Source organism: Beauveria bassiana, assembly GCF_000280675.1.
Source record: "Beauveria bassiana ARSEF 2860 unplaced genomic scaffold BBA_S00013, whole genome shotgun sequence".
NCBI lineage: Eukaryota > Fungi > Ascomycota > Sordariomycetes > Hypocreales > Cordycipitaceae > Beauveria > Beauveria bassiana.
In genome coordinates, this window is record NW_007930848.1 from 112,827 (window position 1) to 135,126 (window position 22,300).

Consider the following 22,300-nt stretch of genomic DNA (forward strand, 5'->3'; position numbering starts at 1 on the left):
TCATTGATGCTAGATCGTAAGTTATTAGTAAGCCAGCGCGAAGCGGCTGGCTTCAGTATCGAAGACAAGGGATTTTTTTCCCCGCGATGAAAGGCTGAAGAGAACACTGAAATGGCCCATTTTCGGGTTCAGATTATGCGAGACAATGACTTTTTCTTGACACGCGTTGACTGGCAAGCTAAAGCTGAACGCTGACTCTGGAAGCTGATCTGGACCATCCAGTTTGCCCATCAGCACATGTTGGGGAAAGCCCACTGTAAAGCACCTGGGCAGTTTCCGTTTATTAGCGGGGCAGGTGAGCAGTGTGGGGGACCTTGAAGAGTCAAAACAGCCTCAACATGCCCCAACTGCCCAACTAGAACCACTAATAGAACCACCAAAATCGCCAAAACTGCCCAAATTTTCAACCTTTTAGCAGCTGTAGCGCCCAAACAACCAACCACGTTACAGTGAATCTGCTAACAATTGGTTCTCAGCTCTCAGCACATCTTGTGCCCCCTTACTAACCCATGACAACAGAACAAGTGGCAAAGGGGATTAAAATATTATTATTAGCACCCGTCATCGAGAGGAATCATCTCGGCTCTCTCAACCGATCCAGCATTCGGAAAAATCCCTCTTTCATCTTCTACCATCCAATCGCTTTCACCTGCCTCTTGTCGCAAAATCTTTGTTTCTTTGTTCTCGCTCTCGCTCTCGCATCGTCGCCTTCGTCATCGACTCCATCACCTCGCCTTCGTCCACCGTCTGCCATGAACAAGCCTTGATCCCGCGTCGAGCCGTAACTAGCGTCGGAACCCGGATCGACGCAAACTCCGATAGTTACACAGAAGCAAGGCGTACCGCCGCGCGCAACACCACCACCAGCGCACCACCAACCATTCTTAAATCCGGGCGGGCTTTCACTCTAGAATATCCGCACCAATCTCACACACACCTTTTCTGCGCTGCATTATTACGCCTGTGAGGCTGTGACGCGTGGACAGGCTCACGTACCTCTAATTCCAGCCTAATTCCCAGCCCTGTCAGCGCTCGCCCCTCCCCACGGGATACCTAGTGTTGCACTTTTGGCGGCTCAGCCCACCTCCGAGTATCGCTGGTGGACTTTTTTTGCCTTTCCGCTTGCTGTCTTGAGTTCACGCAATCAGGGACACGCTGTCGTCTGGGGCTTTTGTTTTAAAAAGCCCCCGTCGCAGCCCTTTTTTCTTTCGTCGGCATGCTCAAACAGCAAAAAGCTACCGTCTTCTTCCAACGTTCGCGCGTCACTTTGGCCTCGTCCTTTCCCACCTCCTCCAAGATTGCCAAGATGGCCGCCGAAGATGGATCTGCTCGCGCCCAGCAGCAAGAGTCTGGTCAGATCAAGCAAACCAGGCAGGCGCGGCCGCCATCTGTCTACTTCCCCCTCGGCTACAAGGAAGCCGCCTACCAATGGGTACGAGTAAACCGCCTCTCTGGTCTATATATACTTTCCCCAGCTGCTAACAACCTCTCCGCATAGTGGACCAGCGTTACGCCGCCCATGGTCGAGCGCAAGGTCCTCTCCTTCATTCCGACCCTGCGCGAAGCCGCCGACAGCGCCGCCAACCCTAATGCCTCGTCGACGCCCGACCCCCTCGGCACGCGCGTCTGGCGCCGCACCATGGTCCAGCTGTCGGGCAAGAACCGCGCCCTCAACGAGGTCTGCGTGGAAAAGATTGGTGACAAGACGGAAGAGACGCTCGTTGTTGTTCACGGCTACGGCGCCGGCCTTGGCTTTTTCTACAAGAACCTCGAGCCCATTACGCGCAGGCCTGGCCTCAAGCTCTACGCCCTCGACATGCTCGGCATGGGCAACTCGTCCCGCCCCGCCTTCCGCATCCACGCCAAGGACCGCGAGCAGCAGGTCATCGAGGCCGAGGACTGGTTCATCGACGCCCTCGAGGAGTGGCGTCGGAAGCGCAAGATTGACCGCTTCACCCTCCTCGGCCACTCCCTTGGCGGCTACCTCGCCGTCTCCTACGCCCTCAAGTACCCGGGCCACCTCAAGAAGCTAATCCTCGCCTCGCCCGTCGGCATCCCCGAGGATCCTTACGCTGTCAACGCCTCCATGCCCGAGCCTGACGAGTCTACCCTCGCAAACGAATTCACACAGGACCAGACTCAAATTACCCAGACCGGCCATGACACAGCCTTCGCCGCCAAGGCTGCTGCCGCCGCCGCCGCCTCCAGCAAAGCTCCCGCGCCGCCAGGGGCCCCCAAGCGCCCCATCCCAAGCTGGCTCGTCTGGCTCTGGGACGCTAACGTCTCGCCCTTTAGCATCATCCGCATGACAGGGCCCCTCGGCCCGCGCTTCGTCTCGGGCTGGACCTCGCGCCGCTTCAATCATCTCCCCGGCCCCGAGGCACAGGCCCTCCACGACTACGCTTTTTCCATTTTCAAGCAAAAGGGCAGCGGCGAGTACGCCCTCGCCTACGTCCTCGCCCCCGGCGCCTACGCCCGCCGTCCCGTCATCAACCGCATCCAGGACGTTGGCCGCCAGCCTATCCCCTCACCCGACAGCAGTGGCAGCGACGCGCCGGCCAAGAAGGAAACTGGCTTCCCCATCGTCTTCATGTACGGCGAAAACGACTGGATGGACGTGGCTGGCGGTCTCGCTTCGGAGGAGAAGCTGAAGAGGGCGCGGGAAGAGGCGCTAGCGCGCGCGACGGACGAGGAGAAGCAAATGGAAAACGGAAGCGTCAAGGTGGTGATTGTGCCCAAGGCCGGTCACCATCTCTACCTTGACAATGCCGAATTTTTCAATGACGCCCTGCAAAAGGAAATGGACGACGTTTTTGCCACGTCCAAGAAGAGAAACGATCACTAATGAGTAGGGAGCATCTTCTCCCTCGGCGAGAATTGATTTATTAGGTTGGGATTTCTGTACATTTTCGGGTCTTGCGGTCGGGCGTCTTCCTCTTTTGATATATTGGGACTGTTTCATGCAAATCACTTTTGCAGCATGAGTGGTATGCAGCCATCTCGCATGACGCTCCGAGGACGATTCAGTCTATATGCACATTATTTTTTTTTTTGGATCGTTGGGCGTTTACACAGCATTAGATATACAGCATGTACAGGCAAAGGAACCGCATACATACATACACATATACTTCACATCAATAGAATCAACGTTATTGTAACATGTTGACGATTTCTCGTTGTTGCAAGACCAATTTGTATTGAACGGGTCTGCGATAAATCACCTCCATGCCTAGTCTTCATTTCTAGTCTACCCAGTCTGCCCTCTGCTATAAATGGTGCTGAAGAAAGGAAAATGTCGCAATCATGAATACAAGACTAAAATATTGTGAAAACAGGGAGAGGCGGTAAAGGCAATATTCTCGCATGCTGAACAGAAGAACCGTCTAGGCTCGTAACCAAGGAGAACAACAAAAAAACGCCATATTTGATATGAATGCAAAAGACCAGCCTGTACCATGCAAAGGGCTCTCCTTTGGGCGTCTCTTTACAGGTTGATCAGGTCAATCTCGGAGAAATCGGGAGGATGCTTGCCGTAAACCACGCGCACTTTACTATCGAGCGCTGTGCCTTCGTTGCTGATCCAAATGTGCTTGCTAAACGCGCGCGTGCGCCGAATCTCGTCGTCGCTGATTCCCAGGTCGTCGCGCGGGATCCAGACGGCCGGGCGACGGGCGCGCATGGCATAATGCAAAAAGGCGTGCCGCGTCAGCATATCCCTCTCGTCGGGCGTCAAGTCTTCGATTTCGTCGTGGACGCCGCCGAAAAGGGCATTACCCATTGCGCGCTGCGCCTCGAGGTCCTTGTTGCGCTGTTGCCGACGATACTGCGCGGCCTGCGAATTGCGGTCCGCCCGGGTAAGACGCAGCAGCTGGTTGCCTCCGCCCTTGGCCCATCCGCCCACGTGCTTTCCGACCTGCTTCATCGGTTTCAGAGAAAGCACGCCGCCCGGACGACGCCTCTCCTGGTCCACGGTGTTAAGCTCAATACCCTCTTCACATTCGCCCAGAGAAGGACACTTCTCCCGCATGCCCTGTAATTCCTTCGGGTCTTCTTCCTCTTCCTCATCTTCGGCGACACCTAGTCGAGAATCTTGAGCTCGCTGGAACGCTTCGTCGCGAAGAACGGCTTCGTCTTCATATGTGATGGGCAGATAACGGAATAGCGGCGAGAATGACCGGTTGAGGAGGTACTGATAAATCATGGTCAAGATCATGACTACCAACATGATAACACCGTGTGTGATGCACGGGTTACGGTCGTCTTGGTCTTTGACGATGAAGAAGAGACCAGCCATACACAACTGCATAAAGTACAGGCCAGTGAAGGTCTGATTGATGGCACGCGGATATAAGACGCCACCGGTGTCGTGCTCAAGACGGTAAACGTACACCATAGCGTAACGCTGTGCAAGCCACAAAAGGCCAAATGTGACTATCGCAAAGATGGAAATCAAAGGTGAGATAATGCAGTAAAAAATGGCGATACAGGCAAAGTTGGTGTATACAGGAAAGAAGGCTCCCCACTGCACATTGTTGAGGTTCGTATTTCGCGCCCACTTGTTTCGAGCGGTGCTGTCAAACATGGGCCCGATAATGAACCAGAAAAGAAGTGAAGCAATCTGTAGTAGTGTACCAGAGCTGGTAGTCAACGCTTGAAGTATCATGTAGGAGAAGAAGTAGTTGGCCGCCTTTGGCAGGTTGTTGGCCAAAAGGTCCAGCACGCTTTGAACAGAACTCAGTTGCTCTCTAATGTTGACGACGAACTTGTCCAGAGACGCGGCGAAGAACGAGGCAATCGATACAACAAGGAAGACTTGAAGGAACAAAAAGACGAAATAGAAGAATTGGACAAACTCGGCTTTTTGTGTGCCTGTTTTCGCTCCTCGAATGCCCGCGAGAAAGTTCAGAATCAAGGGCACCAAAACAAGCAGAAGCGCCAGCAGAGCGGCCGGCAACACGCCCGCAATAATCTTGGCAAGGTTTTCGACATTATGGTTCGCCTTGAGGAAGCCAAGCCACTTGTTATCTTGGATCAGCTGATCGAGTTGGCTAACTGCAGCTGTCCAGGCAACCGGGATAGCCCAGAGAAAAGCCATGGTGCACACAATGCCAATGACGATGAAGGCACGCAGACCTTCTCCCCACCAGGAAATAGCCATATTGTCCCAAACAACATCTCGTGGCGAGATTTCGATAATTCTGGGGGCCATGTAACGGGGGATGTGGTGCACAGCGCTCTGACAAGCCATGTGCGCCGCCACTTGGTGGTTGAACTGAACAAAGGCTGAGCTCATGAGTGGATAACGTTCGGGATGCTTTTGGTCCTCTTCGATCTCTAGATTCAGACGGGCAAGTTCCTTTCGGCAGTAGTAGATGGTATCGACCTTTTTCGTGATTCCAGGGACACCGAACAGCCAGTTGACGCCGAACAAGGGCAGATGATGTGTGGGACGCTGCTTCTTCTTAAGATATTTCCGCCACTCTGCATCTTCTTCCTCTGCGTTGTCATATTCTGGGTCGAATGCCTCAGGATAGTCTACTTGCGCCTCGTCGTTGCCGGTAAACGGAATAAAACCCTTGACTGTTTGCCAGAATGTCTTTTTCTTCTGTTGACCAGCAGACATATAATCTTCGGCCTCGAAGCCTTGGGGAACTGGCGAAGCATATCCGCCTGATGGGGGCTTCCAGAATTGCCAAAAGCGACGTCTTCGATTATCCATGAAATTATCATCATCTGCTGCTCTTCTAACTGTGTTACCACCAATGCCACGGTCCTCTGCGCCCTCGGGCCTCTTAATGGCACTGGTGGATGTCGCGGAGACGACGGAGCCGGCAGGTGAATGCGTTGGTTGGGAGTGACCAGTTTGTGGGCGCTGAACAGAAGCAGACAGGCTCCTTTTGCTCTTCGGAGACAGCGGCGCAAAACCATGCGTTGTTCCAAGACCCTCTTCAATTCCCTTGCCGGACTTGTTAGCGACATTTTTTAGCCCGCCAGCGACTTTGGAAGTGGTTTTGGTCAGTCCGACCAAGGGATTGTGCGCGCCACCGTGTTTCTCGTCAATGTCTTCATTGTTGTCGTTGCCATGATGATGCTGCTCTTCGATCTCCATGGCTGATTCCTGGACACCAGCAGTGACAGTGTGAGGAATGTTGCAGTCATCGCCAGCACCTTCACCTTGCCCACTGTGTGCAAGCTCCCTGGCCTCTTCGTCTCGTTTCGCGCTTCTAGCAGCCTTTTCCTTCTTGCTCAGTGCTCCAAGCTTCATTTTCTTGCGCTCCTTTTTCTCGTCTCTTTTCTGTTGCTTGAGTTGGGCTTTTTTGGCAGCCTTGATGAGCTCGGTCTCAGCATTTTCCAAGGCTGCGTGCATCAGTTCGCGTAAATTGACCTTGTCGAGAAGCTTTGTCATGTCGCGGTTCAGCCACACATTTCTGACTCCACCCGGGAAGACGTCGAGAAGTCCTCGAAGCGCCTCTTCGCTGAGCCATTTCTTGGGAATGGAATTGAGAAGTACAGTGGTAGCGGAAGCTCGCAGACGGTGCTCGGCACTGGTGAGGTAGTCTTGTCGGACCTTTATGTATGCTTTGAGCTCGAAGAAGAAGACGGCACAGATCCATATCACCACCAGGATGGCCAGCACAAGATGCGCTGCATAACGGCCACTGTGTTCAGGGCGTATATTGGCCCAGGCTAGCGTGTCAAGGCCGGTAACATTCTTGTCGTTGTCAGTGTTGTTGTCGGCGCTCATATCAATCCGCTTTCCAATACCCCCAACGTAGTTGATCGGAATCAAGATGGGTAGAACGACGGCACAAATGGGTATAAAAATGGTAAGAAGAGTTTTCAGGTAGCGCAAAAAGAAGTAGGCATCGAGGCCGCATTTTTTTATGATCTCGCGATCCTGGAAACAGATGACGGTCTTCATCATGGCGAAGAAATTGTTGGGAGGCGGCTCGGTTCTTTCGCGTTCGGGAACAAGGTATGTCTTTGGTTTACTAGATTGTGTAAGTACCGTACCGGTATGAAGCAGAAAATAGAACAATACAAGATGCGTGCCAGCCTGTTTCGAAGGATAGCGAATAGAGATATTTGGACGCCAAAGATGATCAAAGCTGTGGCAATAGAGGTGACGAAGGTCACGAGGCCAATGCCAGACTGTCCTTGCGCTTTTGAAATGGGACCCGTATCATTTCTGCGAGGTAGCATGTTGAGAGAGGGTACGTCGATGGGAGCGTGATTCGAAGCAGCCATGGCCTGTGAGGGTAGCAACCAGGCCGACCCAAAGACCATCAGACCCGCGGCCGAGAAGACGAGTCGAGGCTGAACCCTCTCCATGGCGATGCGAACGCCTAAGGCGTTACTGGATTTTCTGAAATGCTCTGCTGAGATTCGATTCGATTTTTCCCGCGGGTAAAGGGAAACTTTTGTGGGCAGAGGCGTAACGCCGTGCAGGGAAGCAAAGGACGCGTATTGCAAGCCCTTGCTCGTCCGTCTCAGACTTCAAAGTAGACAATGCAGTAAGTAGCACTTTGGACTGTTGAGCGTGTAAGTGTGCACAGAGGCGGTCGAGGGAGAAAAAATGAGGACAAAGGAGTGTGAGAAGAGGAAATCAGTGACACGAAAGGAAAGACGATATCATGACGAAGATGGGTGCATATCTGGGGAGCCATCTGAGCAGATCAATCATTTAGCGACCCCCGTGTCCCCATGGGCCCTTTGCTGGTGGACACAAACTTTGGTGGGACCCCCTGAGGTTTGGTGATGATGTCACAGGCGTCGGTGGTTGGTTGCCGCGGCCCTATTTGGCCCTGTTTGGACATGCTGGGTCCCTGTCGGCCCACTGTCAGTCGTCCATTGGCAGAGGACCTCGAGGCGCCACCTCCTCATCGTCCGAGAGTCGTCTCTCCCTTGCTTGCCTCGCGCCTCGCTTGTGGCTGCGTTTGAAAGGCCATTGTCCTGCTTTTTTCGTTGCACAACAGCATCATCATTACGTGCAAAGAAGCGACCACCTTTCTGTTGCAATACCAGCTATTCCAACGAAAATAAATTCCCGGCTTTTCTTTTCAGGAGTAGATAAGGATAGGCGGCCTTCGGGCTCCTAACTCCAAATGCCATAAATGGGGCCACCTTTGTCTGGCACGGAGCGACCCGTAGTCCAGTGCTCATTTACTGGCTGACAACGGCCTACGCTGAGACGGCACGACGCAGAAGCACCAAGCACCTTTCCGCACACCAAGAGATGGCAACCGAGCACGGATAGCTACAGATACTTGATGCAGACAACGCACCGCGTTTCTGAGACAGGGTTTGACAAGATCTAGCTGCAAGAGATGCGGCTCCAAACGCCACCTAACCAATCGACACACGCGGGCCATTCACTGCAAGGCTAGCGCACGTAAACAACTAAGGGGAAGTAATACTCAAATTAGTGACATGTGGAATTACAAAAACCCAACGCAGAGAAGCATTTTCCCTTCTCTTCAACGCCGGCAAAAGAAAAAAAATGTTGTAGCAAGTCCCCCGAAAACACCATACCGATCCCCTACCCGAAATCCCATCTAACAGTTGATACTCGCACAATGATCGATAGGTTTTTGAACCCTCTCTTCCAATTTATAGTAGCACCATTAAAAAAGCATGTCCATGCAGCAGCAACAAGCACAGGCCGCAGCCAGACCACCGAGAATGCCAGTGGCTGCACCGCCCATGCCTCTGTCGTTGTTTCCGAAGTTGCCTTGCGGCGGGTAGCCCTGTTGCTGGTTGTAAGGGCCTTGCTGATACGGTCCCTGTTGATATTGTCCTTGTGGCGGTCCATAATGCCCGTACTGCTGCTGGCCGTATGGTTGTTGACCGTACTGTCCCTGTTGCTGCTGATGGTATCCCATCTGCGGACCGGGCTGATAGTAAGGCTGCTGCTGCTGCTGCTGCTGAGGAGGCCCATAAGGGTCATTTTGTTGGTATGGCGATTGCGCCGGACCTGCTCCTGGGTATGTGGCCTTGGGAGGGTTCGGGGCACCTCCATAAGGAGGCGGCTGCTCGTCGTTTTTGCCTGACATCGTGCGCAGCGAGAGTCGGTTGCAATGCGAAGGTTGAGGGGCGAATCCGCAAGTCACTCAGTATTACTTCGGCCGGCAGAGAGTATACGTGAATAGGAGGACAAAAATTTTCGATTTGTGAAGGATGCTGAGGAATAAATAAGATGGAAACTCGCGGCGTCTCGGTTGAAACGGCAGACGACGGATGCGGTTTGGCTGATTACGCACCACGCTGTGGCGGACATGCGCAGTGGACATTTTACACGCTGGGCTCGCTGCGCCACGCTTGGCTGCCTACCAGCAGCGCCTCGGCATGCAATCCCGGGGAAGTTTGTCGCTGCCAAGACGATAATTAAACTACCAAATCACACAAGACATTGACGGGTGAATGCATCCTGGATATTCGGAATGGAAAGTGAGATGCTGGGGTAAAATTTTGAGTAATATGGTCGACAGATCGAGCCTTCAAAGCTCGTTCAGTGATGATCTCATGGCACACCTCTCTTCGGCTGGAGGGACGCCTCACGCCGTCATCACTCAACTTTGTACGGATTACAAGCTCTGACCTGGGAATTCGCGGTTTGAAAAAATCCAAGACCATGGCGAATTTCAATCACAGGACTCGGCAGTTGGGTTTCTACGACCCATTGACGCAGTTCCAAATCAGCAAGCGGTCTCTGGTCATCCCCAAAAATGGCCGACGACCACCAGCACCAGCGGAACCCTCTTCGCGTGGAGCCACGTGACTTGCTACGCGTTCGCCACATTTCTGCTGTGGCGAGAGCACTCACGCCCCACTGTGGCTAGTATCGCACCACGAAAAAGTGGTAAATTCAACATCTCTTGAGAAACCCCACGAAGTTGTCGGACAAAAGCACGCCGCCCTCAAGCCAACGCTACAAGCAGCTACAAGATAGAAACATACGTTTTCCACACAGCTGCCGACTCGAACCGCAATCATGGCTTCCACGGCTCCCACAAAGGCCAAGTGAGTCTGCTCGCCCGCGAGAGGGCACGCGCAACTCTGGCCATGACTAACCCCACCATGTTCCAGGCACGACTGGGCCGACGATGATGATATCGAGGAAACGACCACCGAGCTGCCAGCGCCGCAGACAATCGCCAACAAGGACGGCACCAAGACCATCATCACATACCGTATCAATGACGAGGGCCAAAAAGTAAAGACGACGCGCCGCATCCGCTACATTACGCACACAGAAAAGGTCAACCCGCGCGTGGCCGATCGTAAGAGCTGGAGCAAGTTTGGCGCCAGTGCCAACGACGGCGCGGGCCCGGCGCCCGACACGACGTCCATTGCCGAGAACATGATTTTCCGGCCGAGTGTCAGCTGGCGAAAGGACGCCAAGGACGAGAGCGCCGACCCCAACGCGCAGGCCATGAAAGACAAGCTCAAGGACAAGCAGGTCAAGTGCCGTATCTGCAACGGCGAGCATTTCACAGCCAGGTGTCCCTACAAGGATACCATGGCGCCCATTGGCGAGAACGGCGCCGCCGACGTGGCCGCGGGCATGGGCGACGAGCCCTCGACCGCTGGCGCCGGCGGTGTCGGGGCCAAGAAGGGATCCTACGTCCCCCCCGCCCTGCGCGGAGGCGCCGCGTCGGCGAGCGCCATGGCGGGGTCAAAGTACGGCGAGAGGGACGATCTCGCGACGCTGCGCGTCACCAACGTAAGTAGAGCATTGGAGCTCCGTACTGGTGTAAACGTGATGCTGACGGTACGGGACGGCAGGTTTCGGAAATGGCCGAGGAAGGGGAGCTTCGCGACATGTTCGAGCGCTTTGGACGCGTCACCAGAGTATTCCTGGCCAAGGACAGGGATACGGGCATGGCCAAGGGATTCGCGTTTATCAGCTTTGCGGATCGGGGCGACGCCGTCAAGGCGTGCAACAAGATGGACGGATTTGGTTTCAAGCATCTTATTCTGCGTGTGGAGTTTGCCAAGAAGGCTCAGTAAAAGTACATGGTTGCATTATCGTTTTAGAAGGGTTTATGAAATCATGGGGTATGGTAATGGAATTTACGACTTTACCTCTACTCTATGCTCTTCGTCGTGCATACTACGTGTTGTTGTTGATTGGTATCCTGGTCTTGGGAGGGTAGGACTGCCATGTCGGGACAGACGCAAGCAATAGGTGTCATGAAAGTAATAAATGAGCAATTTGCGTTTTAATTCAGCCCGATATTTGTTGAGAAGATGGCTGGATTGTTGAACAAAGGCTGTACCTAATGATTGACATGTGAAAGAGGGACATGGAACCGGGGCTGAAGCTGTTTCCACACCGGAGGACGATGCTAGAAGTCGGCGGGAGGCTCACCCTGGTGCATATTGAAGCACTGATTTATGACTTGCATTAGATATATATACGCGATATAGCTGATTTGAATTGCAGACGGTTCTTGATTCTCTATCGAAGTGACGGGTGTTTTTGCATTAGATCGCCAAAACATGTGGCCATCACGCAAGAGGTGCCACGCAGCGCTACGTCCATTGGAGATGTTCCGGAAAACAGGATGTATGAATGCTCTAACTAGCCATGGAAGGTGCAAGCCTCTCTCGTCCAAATGAGGAGCTGTATCACGCGCTGCAAATGAGCAGGTTGTTCTTATTCTATACATATTTATACACCGAGCAATCCAATTAAGTGTGTAGTACCCGCACGAAGATAAATGCCGCAGTAAGGGAGACCTTACGAGCGAGGACGGGATAAATTGGCTTGTACAGGGATATTAGAGGGCGTTGATATCGCAACAGCTCAGCATCTTGTGGGTGGTGGTTGATCTAGAATCTACGACGGGGTCAATGAAGGAGGGGTTGCAGTGCGTCTTCTATCAAGTTAGTGGAATGCGCTGTCCAACTTAGCGGGCTGGGTTAACGGGCCTGCTTGTGATTCAGACCACTGGAAGCCCATGGAAGGCCCAGCTTTGTTACAGTGGATCTCGAGGGTTCCAGTGATCTTCCAGTGATCTTCCAGTGATCCCCCAGCACTGTGCGTTGCTCTGCAGCGCCAACGCCAGTCTCGCGACCACTGAAACAAGCTCTGTAATCTGATTTGACTGCGTCGGGGAAACCTTGGCGCCTCCACTGTGCATGACCGCCAAAACCCGCCTAAGTCGCCATCCTCGTGCTAACCTCCACTAATCCCGTGTCGAGTCCCCTCTCTCGCCCAACAATCAGCGTCCAATTCTCTCGACACTTCCATCCATCAACGTTGCGCGACACAAGCCGAGCTCAACACTGAATAGACTGACTCCGTTCCCCTCGCTACCGTCGCTCTCTCACGCTAGGTTGCATTGCAGTAGCATGCCCATTAGACCTCAATCGTTTTCTGCAAGCTCGCCCTCTCTCCCGCGAATCATTGCTGTCAACGTTTGCTTTCGCCAATCAATAACACTGCAACCCTCCTCACCCGTTCGCTCTCTTGGCCGAAATCTAGACGCTTGGTCTTAAGCCGAACCTGGCAACCCTCAAGCCGACACTAGCTGCTGCACCTCGCGTTCCAGCGGAGCCCTGGCATTGCGATCAAGGGTGGTGCGCCCCGGCTTCTTGTCGACGCCTCGCGCCGCTGGCCCCCCTCTCCCAAGCAGATTTACATGCCGGATTCCTTGTGGAAACCAAGCCGTATTTAAGCAAAGAGCATTCCACTCCGGACTCATTGCTTCCCCTACGCCCACTTTGTCCTTTCTGGTCCTTATTTGCAGTGATCTCGCCCTGCACTTTGCCCCAGCACATTGCCGCCACCTGGATTCAACCCCAATTGCTCGCAATGGCTACTACGGCTGCGCCTTCTGAGCTGCGGAAGCGGCACCAACACCGCGACGATGTCAACGGCCCTCAACAGACCCCGGCAGCGTCGGAGCCCAGCGAGCTCTCTACGCCCGCCGACCTAGATTTAGATGATGCCGATGCTAAACCTCAAAAGATGTACGGCAGGACGCCTGATGGAACCAGTATGTCGAAGCAATCGCACAGCGCCCGCCACCAGCTGCTCTGCCTGGGCTAATCTCGTCTATAGTCTTTATCGTTCCCACGACGCACGACATGGTTTCTCAGCTTCTTGACCCTCGCCAGCCAAAGAATCTTTCGGACCTTGTCGTCATCGCAATACTCGCCCTCCATATTCTAGCCGCCTACATGCTACCCGCCGCCTGGAAAAAGCCAGTCTTTGCGCTAATCTTTCTCTTCTGGCGCTCCTCCTACAACGTAGGAATCGGAGTCCTTTTGCACATCCAATCCAACTACAACCGCCTCGTTACCTGGGCCGTTCGTTGGAAACTATTTGAGAATCCAAAATCTGGCAAGAACCCCCGACCGTGGCTCTACAATCTGCTCAAAAAAGAACTCGAGGCAAAGATCCCGGAAGACTACGATTTTGAAAAGGCCCCGATTGAGTACAACACTTGGCTGGTTTTCCGACGGGTCGTAGACTTGATTCTCATGTGTGATTTTACGTCCTATTGCCTCTTTGCGATTGTCTGCGGCCACACCCCGGAAGCCGAGAGTGTCGTCGTCGGCCTCACCCGCTGGATTCTCGGCATTGCTCTGATTGGCTTCAATCTTTGGGTGAAGCTCGACGCTCACAGAGTTGTAAAGGATTTTGCTTGGTACTGGGGTGACTTTTTCTATCTCATTGACCAAGACCTAACCTTTGACGGCGTATTCGAGATGGCTCCCCATCCCATGTATTCCATCGGCTATGCCGGTTACTACGGCATCTCAATGATGGCTGCTAGCTACGAAGTTCTCTTCATCTCCATCGCCGCTCATGCCGCCCAGTTCGCTTTCCTTGTTATTGTCGAGAACCCGCACATTGAAAAGACTTACAATCCGCCGCCCCCGCGTACTACGTCAACTTTGATAGAAGATGCGAGCGGAAAGCTCACGCCCGGACAACCAACCACGCAGTCATCGCCCGATGGCTCCGTTCTGCTCTCACCAAATGACTCTCCGGACGCTGTGCATAATCTTGTCGGTTTCGCGAACATGGATTTGTTCCGCGTCCCTGACTGTGCCGTCGTGCTGATGCCTGCATACGTGGCGACTCTTGCACTGGCAACTCCTGCTACTCCCTTTTGGCAGGCCATGTTCGTCGGCCACGCCCTGCTCTGGCGGGCCTGGTACCATGTTGGCCTTGGACTTTTACTTGATAAGCAGTCGAGGTCTAAATTGTGGACGCGCCACTTTCTCAAATACGGTGAGACTGCGCAAGAAGCTTGGCGTCAATGGAAGGGCATGCACCACATCAGCATGATCATGTCCAACGCTTCCTTCATTGCCGCGTGCTGGAAGATGTATTCCTTCCCTGAAGACTGGGGCTACGGCCTTGTGCTACTCAAGCATGTCATTGGTGCTAGTCTGATTGCACTGCAGCTCTGGACCGCACTTAGCGTTTACGAGTCCCTTGGCGAGTTTGGCTGGTTCTGCGGTGACTATTTCTTTGACCACCAGGCGAAGCTCACATACACGTCCATCTACCGATTTGTTAACAACCCAGAGCGCGTCTTTGGTATTGCAGGACTATGGGGTGCCGCACTCATCACTTGGAGTCGTGCCATTTTCATCATGGCTCTCACTGCTCAGCTGATGACTATATGGTTCATTTCGTATGTCGAGCGCCCTCATATGCAAAAGATTTATGGTAGGGGTCTCCGAAGTGAAGCAGGCTTGACCAAATTTATCAAACGCTCGCTGCCGCCTCCAGTCAAGACTCTGCAGGAGAGCATGGATAAAGTCTTGGACGATACAACGCAGTTCGTCGAAGACTTTATTGACACAGCCCGACCCAAGTTTGCTTCTGGCGTCAAGACGATTGTCCGCGATACTTCGGCCATCTTCAACATTGCGCCTGCCAGGCTCACTCTCACACGCATTTCACCTGACGTCGAGGGCCTGGATCCCAAGCAATTCTCGCTCAAGGTTGAGGGCGAGCCCTCGAAATTGACGTCGCTCCACGAGCGAGCCACGGGCAAGGAAGGAATCACTGGCAGGTTCCCCAAGCAAGTCAAAACAATGACGTTTGAATATGGCGCCCCTCTTAGGGTAAAATGGACAGCGCCAGCCAACCACACTACCAAAGACTGGATCGGTCTGTACATGGTGAGCGACAACCGTTCGAGGGAGAAGACGGAAGTGTCGTCCCTGGGTCGGTGGGTGCCGACAAATGCAGGCAGCTACGACAACCCCGCTTTGGACGCCAGTATCATCGTTCCCGAGCACAAAATTGCGGGCGAGAATGGTGATGCTGATGGCGTAGGGGGTGAAGTTGTGTTTGAAGGGGACAGGCTCTGGTGGACTCAGGGCGTGTTTGAATTCCGCTACCACCACGACGGGCACCATAAAGTCATGGCAGTTTCGGAGCCTTTTGAGATTGCGCTAGACAAGTTCGACGAAGAGGATGTGGACGTGGATGCTAAGGGCATGTACGCGGGTGCTGTCGAGTCAGTTCTCTTACCGGTGGTGCGCAACTGTCTGGACCGCGATCCTGAGATTGCCCCCAAGGACGAGACAGAGGTGTTTGGCAGCCAGGTTGAAAGAGACGGAAAATACGCCAAAAGAATTGTTTACGCGGTACGCGAGATGTTTGGTATCGAATTTGCGCCTGCGGTGGTGCTGGCCGATGGCAATGTACGCAAGCTGGCCTGGAGGATTTGCAACGCAAAACAAGTTCTGGTGAGTAGCCTTGGCTTTTTTTTCCCCTGACAAAGAGTGCATCGATGTTGATGCTGACCGAAACATTTCTGTCTAGGCGCCTTACAGTTTGTCGCGATCTAGGGGCACCACGACGCCAATCGGGTAAGCTGGCGCAGCTAAAAGTTGAAACACTTTGTTTGAGCGCGGAGTTGAGGAGCAGTTGAAGAGGCACGAGTTACTTTGTACGATGAAAAATACCCAAAGAAGAAATAGAAGAAATGGCTATACAATGAGCAATATAATTGTTACAGCAGTGCACAGCGAAGGTTTTGATGAAATTGGTGGGGGGGGCATGTAAAGAGAGGCACGGGTTGCCGATGTGTGGGGGACAAAGTGCCAACGGAGGCTACCTACCCAGCTATTTAGGGGCTAGCCGTCAATGCCGAATCTACGATGTAGCAGTGGCAGATGGCGCGCCATGATTAATGAGCGCGGCGCATTGACGGGTCCTCGCGTACCGAGCGGGCAGCCGATGCGATGACTAGTCAGTTTGTGCTGATTCAGGCGTGGGACAAGGTTGGTGGCATTCTTGAGAGAATAAGCAAAGGGCTCATTTCCATTGTTGAAAGCAAGGAGTCATCTTTATGGCAAACTAATATGCACGTAAAGTGAACACGAGGCAACTCGTTTCATCTTCATGTTGCCAAGCATTGGCTGAAGAAGATTGAGGAGATCAGCCAAGGCGCCTGGTGGCTGTGGGGGGACGGAACATTATCAACTTCAGCCCTCATCAGCAACAAAGGGCTGCAGCGCCACCCCCCACCCCCACAGATTGATTGATTGAGCGCCAAAGGAAACTGGCAAAGTCTCGCGAGCCATTTATTGTTCCACCCGTCAGCAAAGATAAGACAGACAGACAGACAGACAACATGGGCAAGGGGCAGGAAGCCTTGCTGGTGCAAGACAACACGCTCACCAGGCGTTTGACCTACCCTTTCAACGCCGACAATGAAGTGGCGGGAACTTTAAATTTTTATTTTAAAGTTAGGATGAAACGTGGTCTCCCCGTACTCCTGTCGGGAGGAGCCGAAGAGCTAGGCTGGCCGAACAAGATACAAAGTAATTAAGCGCCCGTTGCTTGATGTGAAACTAGGCCCGCATACATATGACCACTGACTACCTATCCATACCTTATTTTTAGGAAAAGACGGAGTAACGTTGGAGAATGATAGCAAGAACCTTGGCGGATAGCCAACCAGTTGCAACATTTGCTAGTTGCAACCAGGCTTGGCGCGTATCCTAGCTCATTGAATGGCTTTGTTACATGTCCGACGTGGCCAAGGTCTAGTTCGTGGGTTTTGATGTAACAGTGATTCGTCTTAAAAAGCCCTCTTCCGCCTGCCCACATGAATGCGGAGAAGAAGCTTTCTAGACATTTCAGTTTTCAAGCCACAGTTGTATCTTTCGGTGCCTTTGTTTTTAAGTAACAAGAAGTTTTACTTTGACTCTCATACCAGACTCATATTCACGACGACTACACAAAAATCGTCCGGAAACCCCAAAACCCCAACTTTTCAAAAAAAAAAAAAANAAAAAAAAAAAACATCATCATCGTCATGGCTCGCCTCTCTTTCGCCGCGCTGCTGCTCGCAGCCGCCGCCACCGGTACCAGCGCCGCCGGTTGTGGTGGAGGCTCCGGCCTGCTCTACGTCAGCTCATACGCGGGCACCATTACGACGCTCAACACGACGGCCAAGTCGTCGACCGGCGCCGGCAGCAAGTACCCGACCATCCAGGCCGTGGCCTCCAACGAGGGCTGCAAGACGAGCCCCTCGTGGTTGGCGCTCGACCACGCTGGCGCGCAGCTGTTTTGCGTCGACGAGAGTCTGCCGACCCCCGGGGGCAGCCTCTCCTCGTACCGGACCAACACGGACGGTAGCCTGTCACCGATTGGCAAGGTGACGACGGCTCCCGGTCCGGTGAGCGGCGTCTTTTACGGCTCCAGGGGCCATGGCTTTGCAATTGCCCACTAGTACGTTGTTGATCTATATATATATGCTGAGGGAGCTTGTGTGGCTCTATAATCTCCTCCCCTCGGTTCCCTTTACGATGGATTCTTTTTTTTTTGTTCTGACTAACAAGATGAATGTGCACAGCGGCGGCTCTGCCTTTACCACGTGGGACATTAGCGACCCAGCCAATATCAAAAACGTAGACACTGTCAAGTTTACCGAGCCCGCCGGGCCCAAGCCCGAGCAAAACGCGCCGCACCCGCACGAGACGGTGCTCGACCCCACGGAGCGGTACATTGTCGTGCCGGATCTCGGCGCCGACCTCGTTCGCCTCTTTTCCCTTGACAACGAGACGCTCAAGACCACGGCGCTCGATCCCCTCAAGGCCAAGGCGGGCAGCGGACCCCGTCACGCTGCTTTTGCCGTCACGGGCGACAAGACGTTCATGTACCTCATCACGGAGCTCGGCAACACGATTGTTGGCTACGAGGTTACGTATGATGACACGATACACTTTACTGAGATTTTTGACATTGGCGTGCATGGCGAGGGCAAGGCTGTGCCTGCGACGGCTGCTGCCTCTGAGATTGTGGTTTCTGTAAGTTTCTTCTTCTCTCCTCCTTTTTTTTACTCTTTTTCTTCTTCTTCTTCTTCTTCTTCTTCTTCTTCTTCTTCTTCTTCTTCTTCCTTTGTTTTCCAAAAGAGACACTTGCACATTCAAATCTGGTTCTAACAGAATAAAAAAAAAACAGCCCGACAACAAGTTTCTCGTCGTTTCTTCGCGCCGCGAAAACAGCACCCAGATTCCCAGCTTCGACGACCAAACCAAGCAAATTGATTCGGACCCCCTCATCAACTTTTCCATTGACGAAAACACGGGCAAACTCACTTTCTTGCAAGAAGTTTCCGCTGGCGGCCGCTTCCCCCGCCACTTTTCCATGAACAAGGCCGGCACCAAGATTGCCGTCGGCTTGCAGACCGAGGGCCGGGTCGTTGTCATCCAGCGTGACCCCGAGTCGGGCAAGCTCGGCGATTTTGAGTCGTTTGCGAATATCGCGGGCGACATTACCTCTGTCATCTTTGACGAGTGAGCAATGAAGGGGGAAGGTTCTCCCGCGCGCGGTACGGAGAGTTCTGGAACTCCTGGGTCAGAGTGATGGGGGATGGGCCACGTATTGAGGTAGTCTGGTTTATTTCACATGTATACATACATGCCATTATGCACATAGTTACGACTAGAGGCAGAACTGAACAATTTTGGGTTTCTTTATGGTATTACAGGAATTGGTTGTGAAATAGCATAATTCGGTATAAATTTATGCAACTTGTTCAAGGCTGCTCGTATTCTTGATTTAGCCGCGCCACTAGTCAGGCTTCTAGTTAAGCCTGACCCGACCCACTGCATTGACAATGTGTCAGAGAACTAATTATTATCTGCCAGACATCAAACATCGCTCTATGTACATAGACGCATCGAGGCCTTGATCGGATCTGCTGACTCGTCTTGCATTACCTAGCCCCAGAGTCAACGAGGGCTTTCGCTCAGTGTAGGGCTGGCGTCGGGGCCTTGTCGTCTACCCCTACCCCGTATTGTTCAGTGTCGTCTGCCGCGCGACTCGGACACTGTGCAGTCCAGTCCTGCTTTAGGCATGGTGTTCATGACTTAATCTCAAGAGCGCTAATTTGAAAATTAATCAGTCCTCGCCCTTCGGTCTAAGGGACCCCGAGGCGTTTGAGCTGGATGGTTGCCGAGCGCTAGACTAAACCGTTGCAAACACACACCGCTGCCATCAAAACATTGCGGCTCTACATAACCGATCAGTGAGCCGGGGGTTGCTGAGAGTCTGATGTCTAGGAGAATATGGTTTCAAAAGGCAAGTCAAAAAGCGCTTCAAGCAGATCAATCCCGTCAATAGCTCAGCTGTCACCAACTGGCACCACTCCTCGCGGTCTGTTGCGAGCGACAGAAGATGATCTAGAGGATGCATCCGGCTCAAATCCACTCAAACGGCTTTATGATGATGGGGTCGTCGACTATCCACGGAGGCGCGCAATCATTGCAGTATGTGTATCTCGCACTTTTCATGCATGTGCTACCTTGTACTTGGTCGGCGATGCTAATGCTGTCGACAGTGCGAGGTCTGCCGGTCGCGCAAGTCGCGCTGCGATGGCAACAGGCCCAAGTGCAAGCTATGCGCCGAGCTCGGTGCCAACTGCGTCTACCGCGAACCCAGCGTCAAGCTCGACGTAGGCGACAAGATCATCATCGAGCAGCTCAACCGCATCGAGGGCATGCTGCAGGCCAGCATGGCGCAGCAACAGCAACAGCAGGAGACGCACGACGACATCGCGACGAACCCGTCGCAGCCATCCCCGGCCGTGAGCAGCGCCGCCGCGGTCACGAGTCCCGACGGATCGCTCACGACGCCAAGCAGCGCCGCCAATAACACCGTGCCCATCATTCGCAACGGCGGGCTGGGCACGTGGGCGAGCGCCGCCGCCGCGGGGACCAACATCTCGACCATGCCAAAGTGCCACACCAATGCCGCCTTTCATCTCCTGCAGTGGCCGCTCATCCGAGACATGGTGCCGCGCCAGTACGATCCGCAAATACTCGTGCGGCTGGAAATGGAGCGCGAGCCCCTGCTGCGCTCGCTCACCACGACGCCGGCCGTCGACCTGTCTAACACGCAAGCCTACGTCGAGGCCTACTTTGCAAAGGTCAATGTCTGGTACGCGTGCGTCGACCCGTACGCGTGGAAGGCCGACTACCGCACGGCGCTGTCCAGCGGCTTCCGCGAGGGCCCCGAGAGCTGCATCGTGCTGCTGGTGCTGGCGCTCGGCCAGGCGAGCCTCGGCGAGCATATTGCGCGCCTGCCGCGTGGGCAGAATCCTCCCGGGCTGTCGTACTTTTCGGCCGCCTGGTCGCTGCTCCCCGGCATGCTCACGCGCAGCAGCGCCGTCGCGGCGCAGTGCCAGCTGCTGGCGGCCGCGTACCTCTTTTACCTCGCACGGCCGCTCGAGGCTTGGAGCCTGCTTGGTAGCGCCAGTGCTAAGCTGCAACTGCTGCTCATGGCGCCCGGCGGCGGCGGCCATCAGACGGAGCTGGTGCAGCGCATCTACTGGAACACGCTTCTCTTTGAGAGCGACCTGCTGGCGGAGCTGGACCTGCCGCACTCGGGGGCGGCGCAATTTGAGGAGCACGTCGGGCTGCCGGGCGGCTTCGTCGGCAGCGTCGGCAGCGTCGGCGATGACGATGAGCAGGACCGTGACGGGCGGCCCGTGGGCGCCGACGAGCTCTGGTACTTTTTGGCCGAGATTGCGCTGCGCAGGCTGCTCAACAGGGTCAGCCAGCTGCTCTACTCGGACGGCGCCTTTGCCAAGTCGAGCAACCCGACGCCCGTCGTGGCCGAGCTCGATTACCAGCTCACGCAGTGGTACGAGAGCCTGCCGGCCGCGCTGCAGTTTTCCTTTGCGCGCTCACCGCCGCTGCTGCGAGACCCGGTGCAGACGGTCCTGAAGCTGCGCTACTACGCGTGCAAGGTCATCATTTACCGCCCGTACATATACTGCGTCCTGCGGGATGCGCGTGCCGTCGCGGAGCCCGTCGTGCGCGAGGGCTGTCAGCGCTGTCTAGACGCTGCGGTGAGACAGCTCGAGCATATACCTGAGCAGTACGTTGCCGCAATTTTCGGCTCCACGATGCAAGCCTTTTTTTTTTTTCTTCTTTTTTTTCCTCTTCTTTTCTACAATTCTTTTCTACGCTTTTTTTTTCCCTATCATCTTCAATCTTTAATTTCTGCGTGCTAACGAATGCAATTAAATAGTCACGCTGGTCGCATGCCGTACATCTGGCAGGGTGCCATGTCCATGGCCTCGCAGCTGCTGCTGATTATGGGCGCGACAATGTCGCCGTCGTTGCAGGGGCTAGTGCTAAGCCTAGTACCCGACAAAGCGGCCCTAGACAAGATTATTCAAGACGTTATTGACGAGATTGGGCGCTGTGCCGTCCTGGCGCCGAGCATTAACCTGGCGGCTGACATTGTCAAGGAGGCCGAGCTGCGGCGGCGCGCATTTCTGAGCGTAGAGACACAAGGCCGCTAGGCTGTATACCGGGTGTAAGAGAAGAGGAAAGCCATAGGAACAATCTCTCTTTGCTCTGGTAACTCGCATACCATCCCCCAAGCTGTCGACTGGTCGACGCGCATAGGGCAGCTTGCTGGCGCAGTACGAGACGTGGGCTTCAATGAAGACAAGGGCAGCTTTGGTATTCCAAGCCGGAGCAATATACCGTTCGAGATTGTTCGGCGGCTAATTCTTGAGCTAAACCAGTAATATGTCGGCCTCGAGCTGAGGCAACGCCAAGAAGAAAAAAAAAAAGAGCAACTGGTCTATATGAGTCAGCGAGCTGAACTTGAGCAATAGAGCCTTGCCGGAACATTGCGCCCGGCTTCAGTAGCCGCCTTGCAGCGGCGTTTCCGACTCTTACTGAGCGTTCGGCTCGGAATTTGCCCGGCGTCGTTGCCGCTTAGTTTCCTAAAGCGGTTCTTGGCCGGCCGGACCGGTGAGGCGGCTGAATTGTGGCGGAGAATCCTAAGCTT

General features: G+C 54.0%; 7 protein-coding genes across 7 annotated transcripts; 5 read left to right on the forward strand and 2 right to left on the reverse strand.

Moving 5' to 3' along the window:
* Positions 1-1,216: 1,216 nt before the first annotated feature.
* Positions 1,217-2,845, forward strand: BBA_05150 (abhydrolase domain-containing protein; the record flags this gene model as incomplete). Its single annotated transcript, XM_008600247.1, has 2 exons — positions 1,217-1,432; positions 1,499-2,845. The coding sequence occupies 2 exons, from the start codon at positions 1,217-1,219 to the stop codon at positions 2,843-2,845; spliced, it is 1,563 nt and encodes a 520-aa protein (XP_008598469.1).
* Positions 2,846-3,487: 642 nt separating this feature from the next.
* Positions 3,488-7,335, reverse strand: BBA_05151 (phosphate metabolism protein 7; the record flags this gene model as incomplete). Its single annotated transcript, XM_008600248.1, has 2 exons — positions 3,488-6,995; positions 7,046-7,335. 2 exons carry the CDS (start codon positions 7,333-7,335, stop codon positions 3,488-3,490), a joined length of 3,798 nt encoding a protein of 1,265 aa, XP_008598470.1.
* Positions 7,336-8,627: 1,292 nt separating this feature from the next.
* On the reverse strand, positions 8,628-9,056 carry BBA_05152 (uncharacterized protein; the record flags this gene model as incomplete). The annotated part of the gene is made up of 1 exon (XM_008600249.1): positions 8,628-9,056. The coding sequence occupies one exon, from the start codon at positions 9,054-9,056 to the stop codon at positions 8,628-8,630; it is 429 nt and encodes a 142-aa protein (XP_008598471.1).
* A 938-nt stretch (positions 9,057-9,994) lies between these two features.
* BBA_05153 (eukaryotic translation initiation factor 3 subunit G) lies at positions 9,995-11,013 on the forward strand (the record flags this gene model as incomplete). Its single annotated transcript, XM_008600250.1, has 3 exons — positions 9,995-10,023; positions 10,090-10,726; positions 10,789-11,013. The coding sequence occupies 3 exons, from the start codon at positions 9,995-9,997 to the stop codon at positions 11,011-11,013; spliced, it is 891 nt and encodes a 296-aa protein (XP_008598472.1).
* A 1,810-nt stretch (positions 11,014-12,823) lies between these two features.
* On the forward strand, positions 12,824-15,853 carry BBA_05154 (phosphatidylethanolamine N-methyltransferase; the record flags this gene model as incomplete). The annotated part of the gene is made up of 3 exons (XM_008600251.1): positions 12,824-13,007; positions 13,073-15,726; positions 15,803-15,853. The coding sequence occupies 3 exons, from the start codon at positions 12,824-12,826 to the stop codon at positions 15,851-15,853; spliced, it is 2,889 nt and encodes a 962-aa protein (XP_008598473.1).
* A 1,450-nt stretch (positions 15,854-17,303) lies between these two features.
* BBA_05155 (extracellular aldonolactonase) lies at positions 17,304-18,790 on the forward strand (the record flags this gene model as incomplete). The annotated part of the gene is made up of 3 exons (XM_008600252.1): positions 17,304-17,719; positions 17,844-18,297; positions 18,452-18,790. The coding sequence occupies 3 exons, from the start codon at positions 17,304-17,306 to the stop codon at positions 18,788-18,790; spliced, it is 1,209 nt and encodes a 402-aa protein (XP_008598474.1).
* A 770-nt stretch (positions 18,791-19,560) lies between these two features.
* BBA_05156 (C6 finger domain protein) lies at positions 19,561-21,803 on the forward strand (the record flags this gene model as incomplete). Its single annotated transcript, XM_008600253.1, has 3 exons — positions 19,561-19,761; positions 19,833-21,373; positions 21,527-21,803. The coding sequence occupies 3 exons, from the start codon at positions 19,561-19,563 to the stop codon at positions 21,801-21,803; spliced, it is 2,019 nt and encodes a 672-aa protein (XP_008598475.1).
* Between the last annotated feature and the right edge of the window lie 497 nt (positions 21,804-22,300).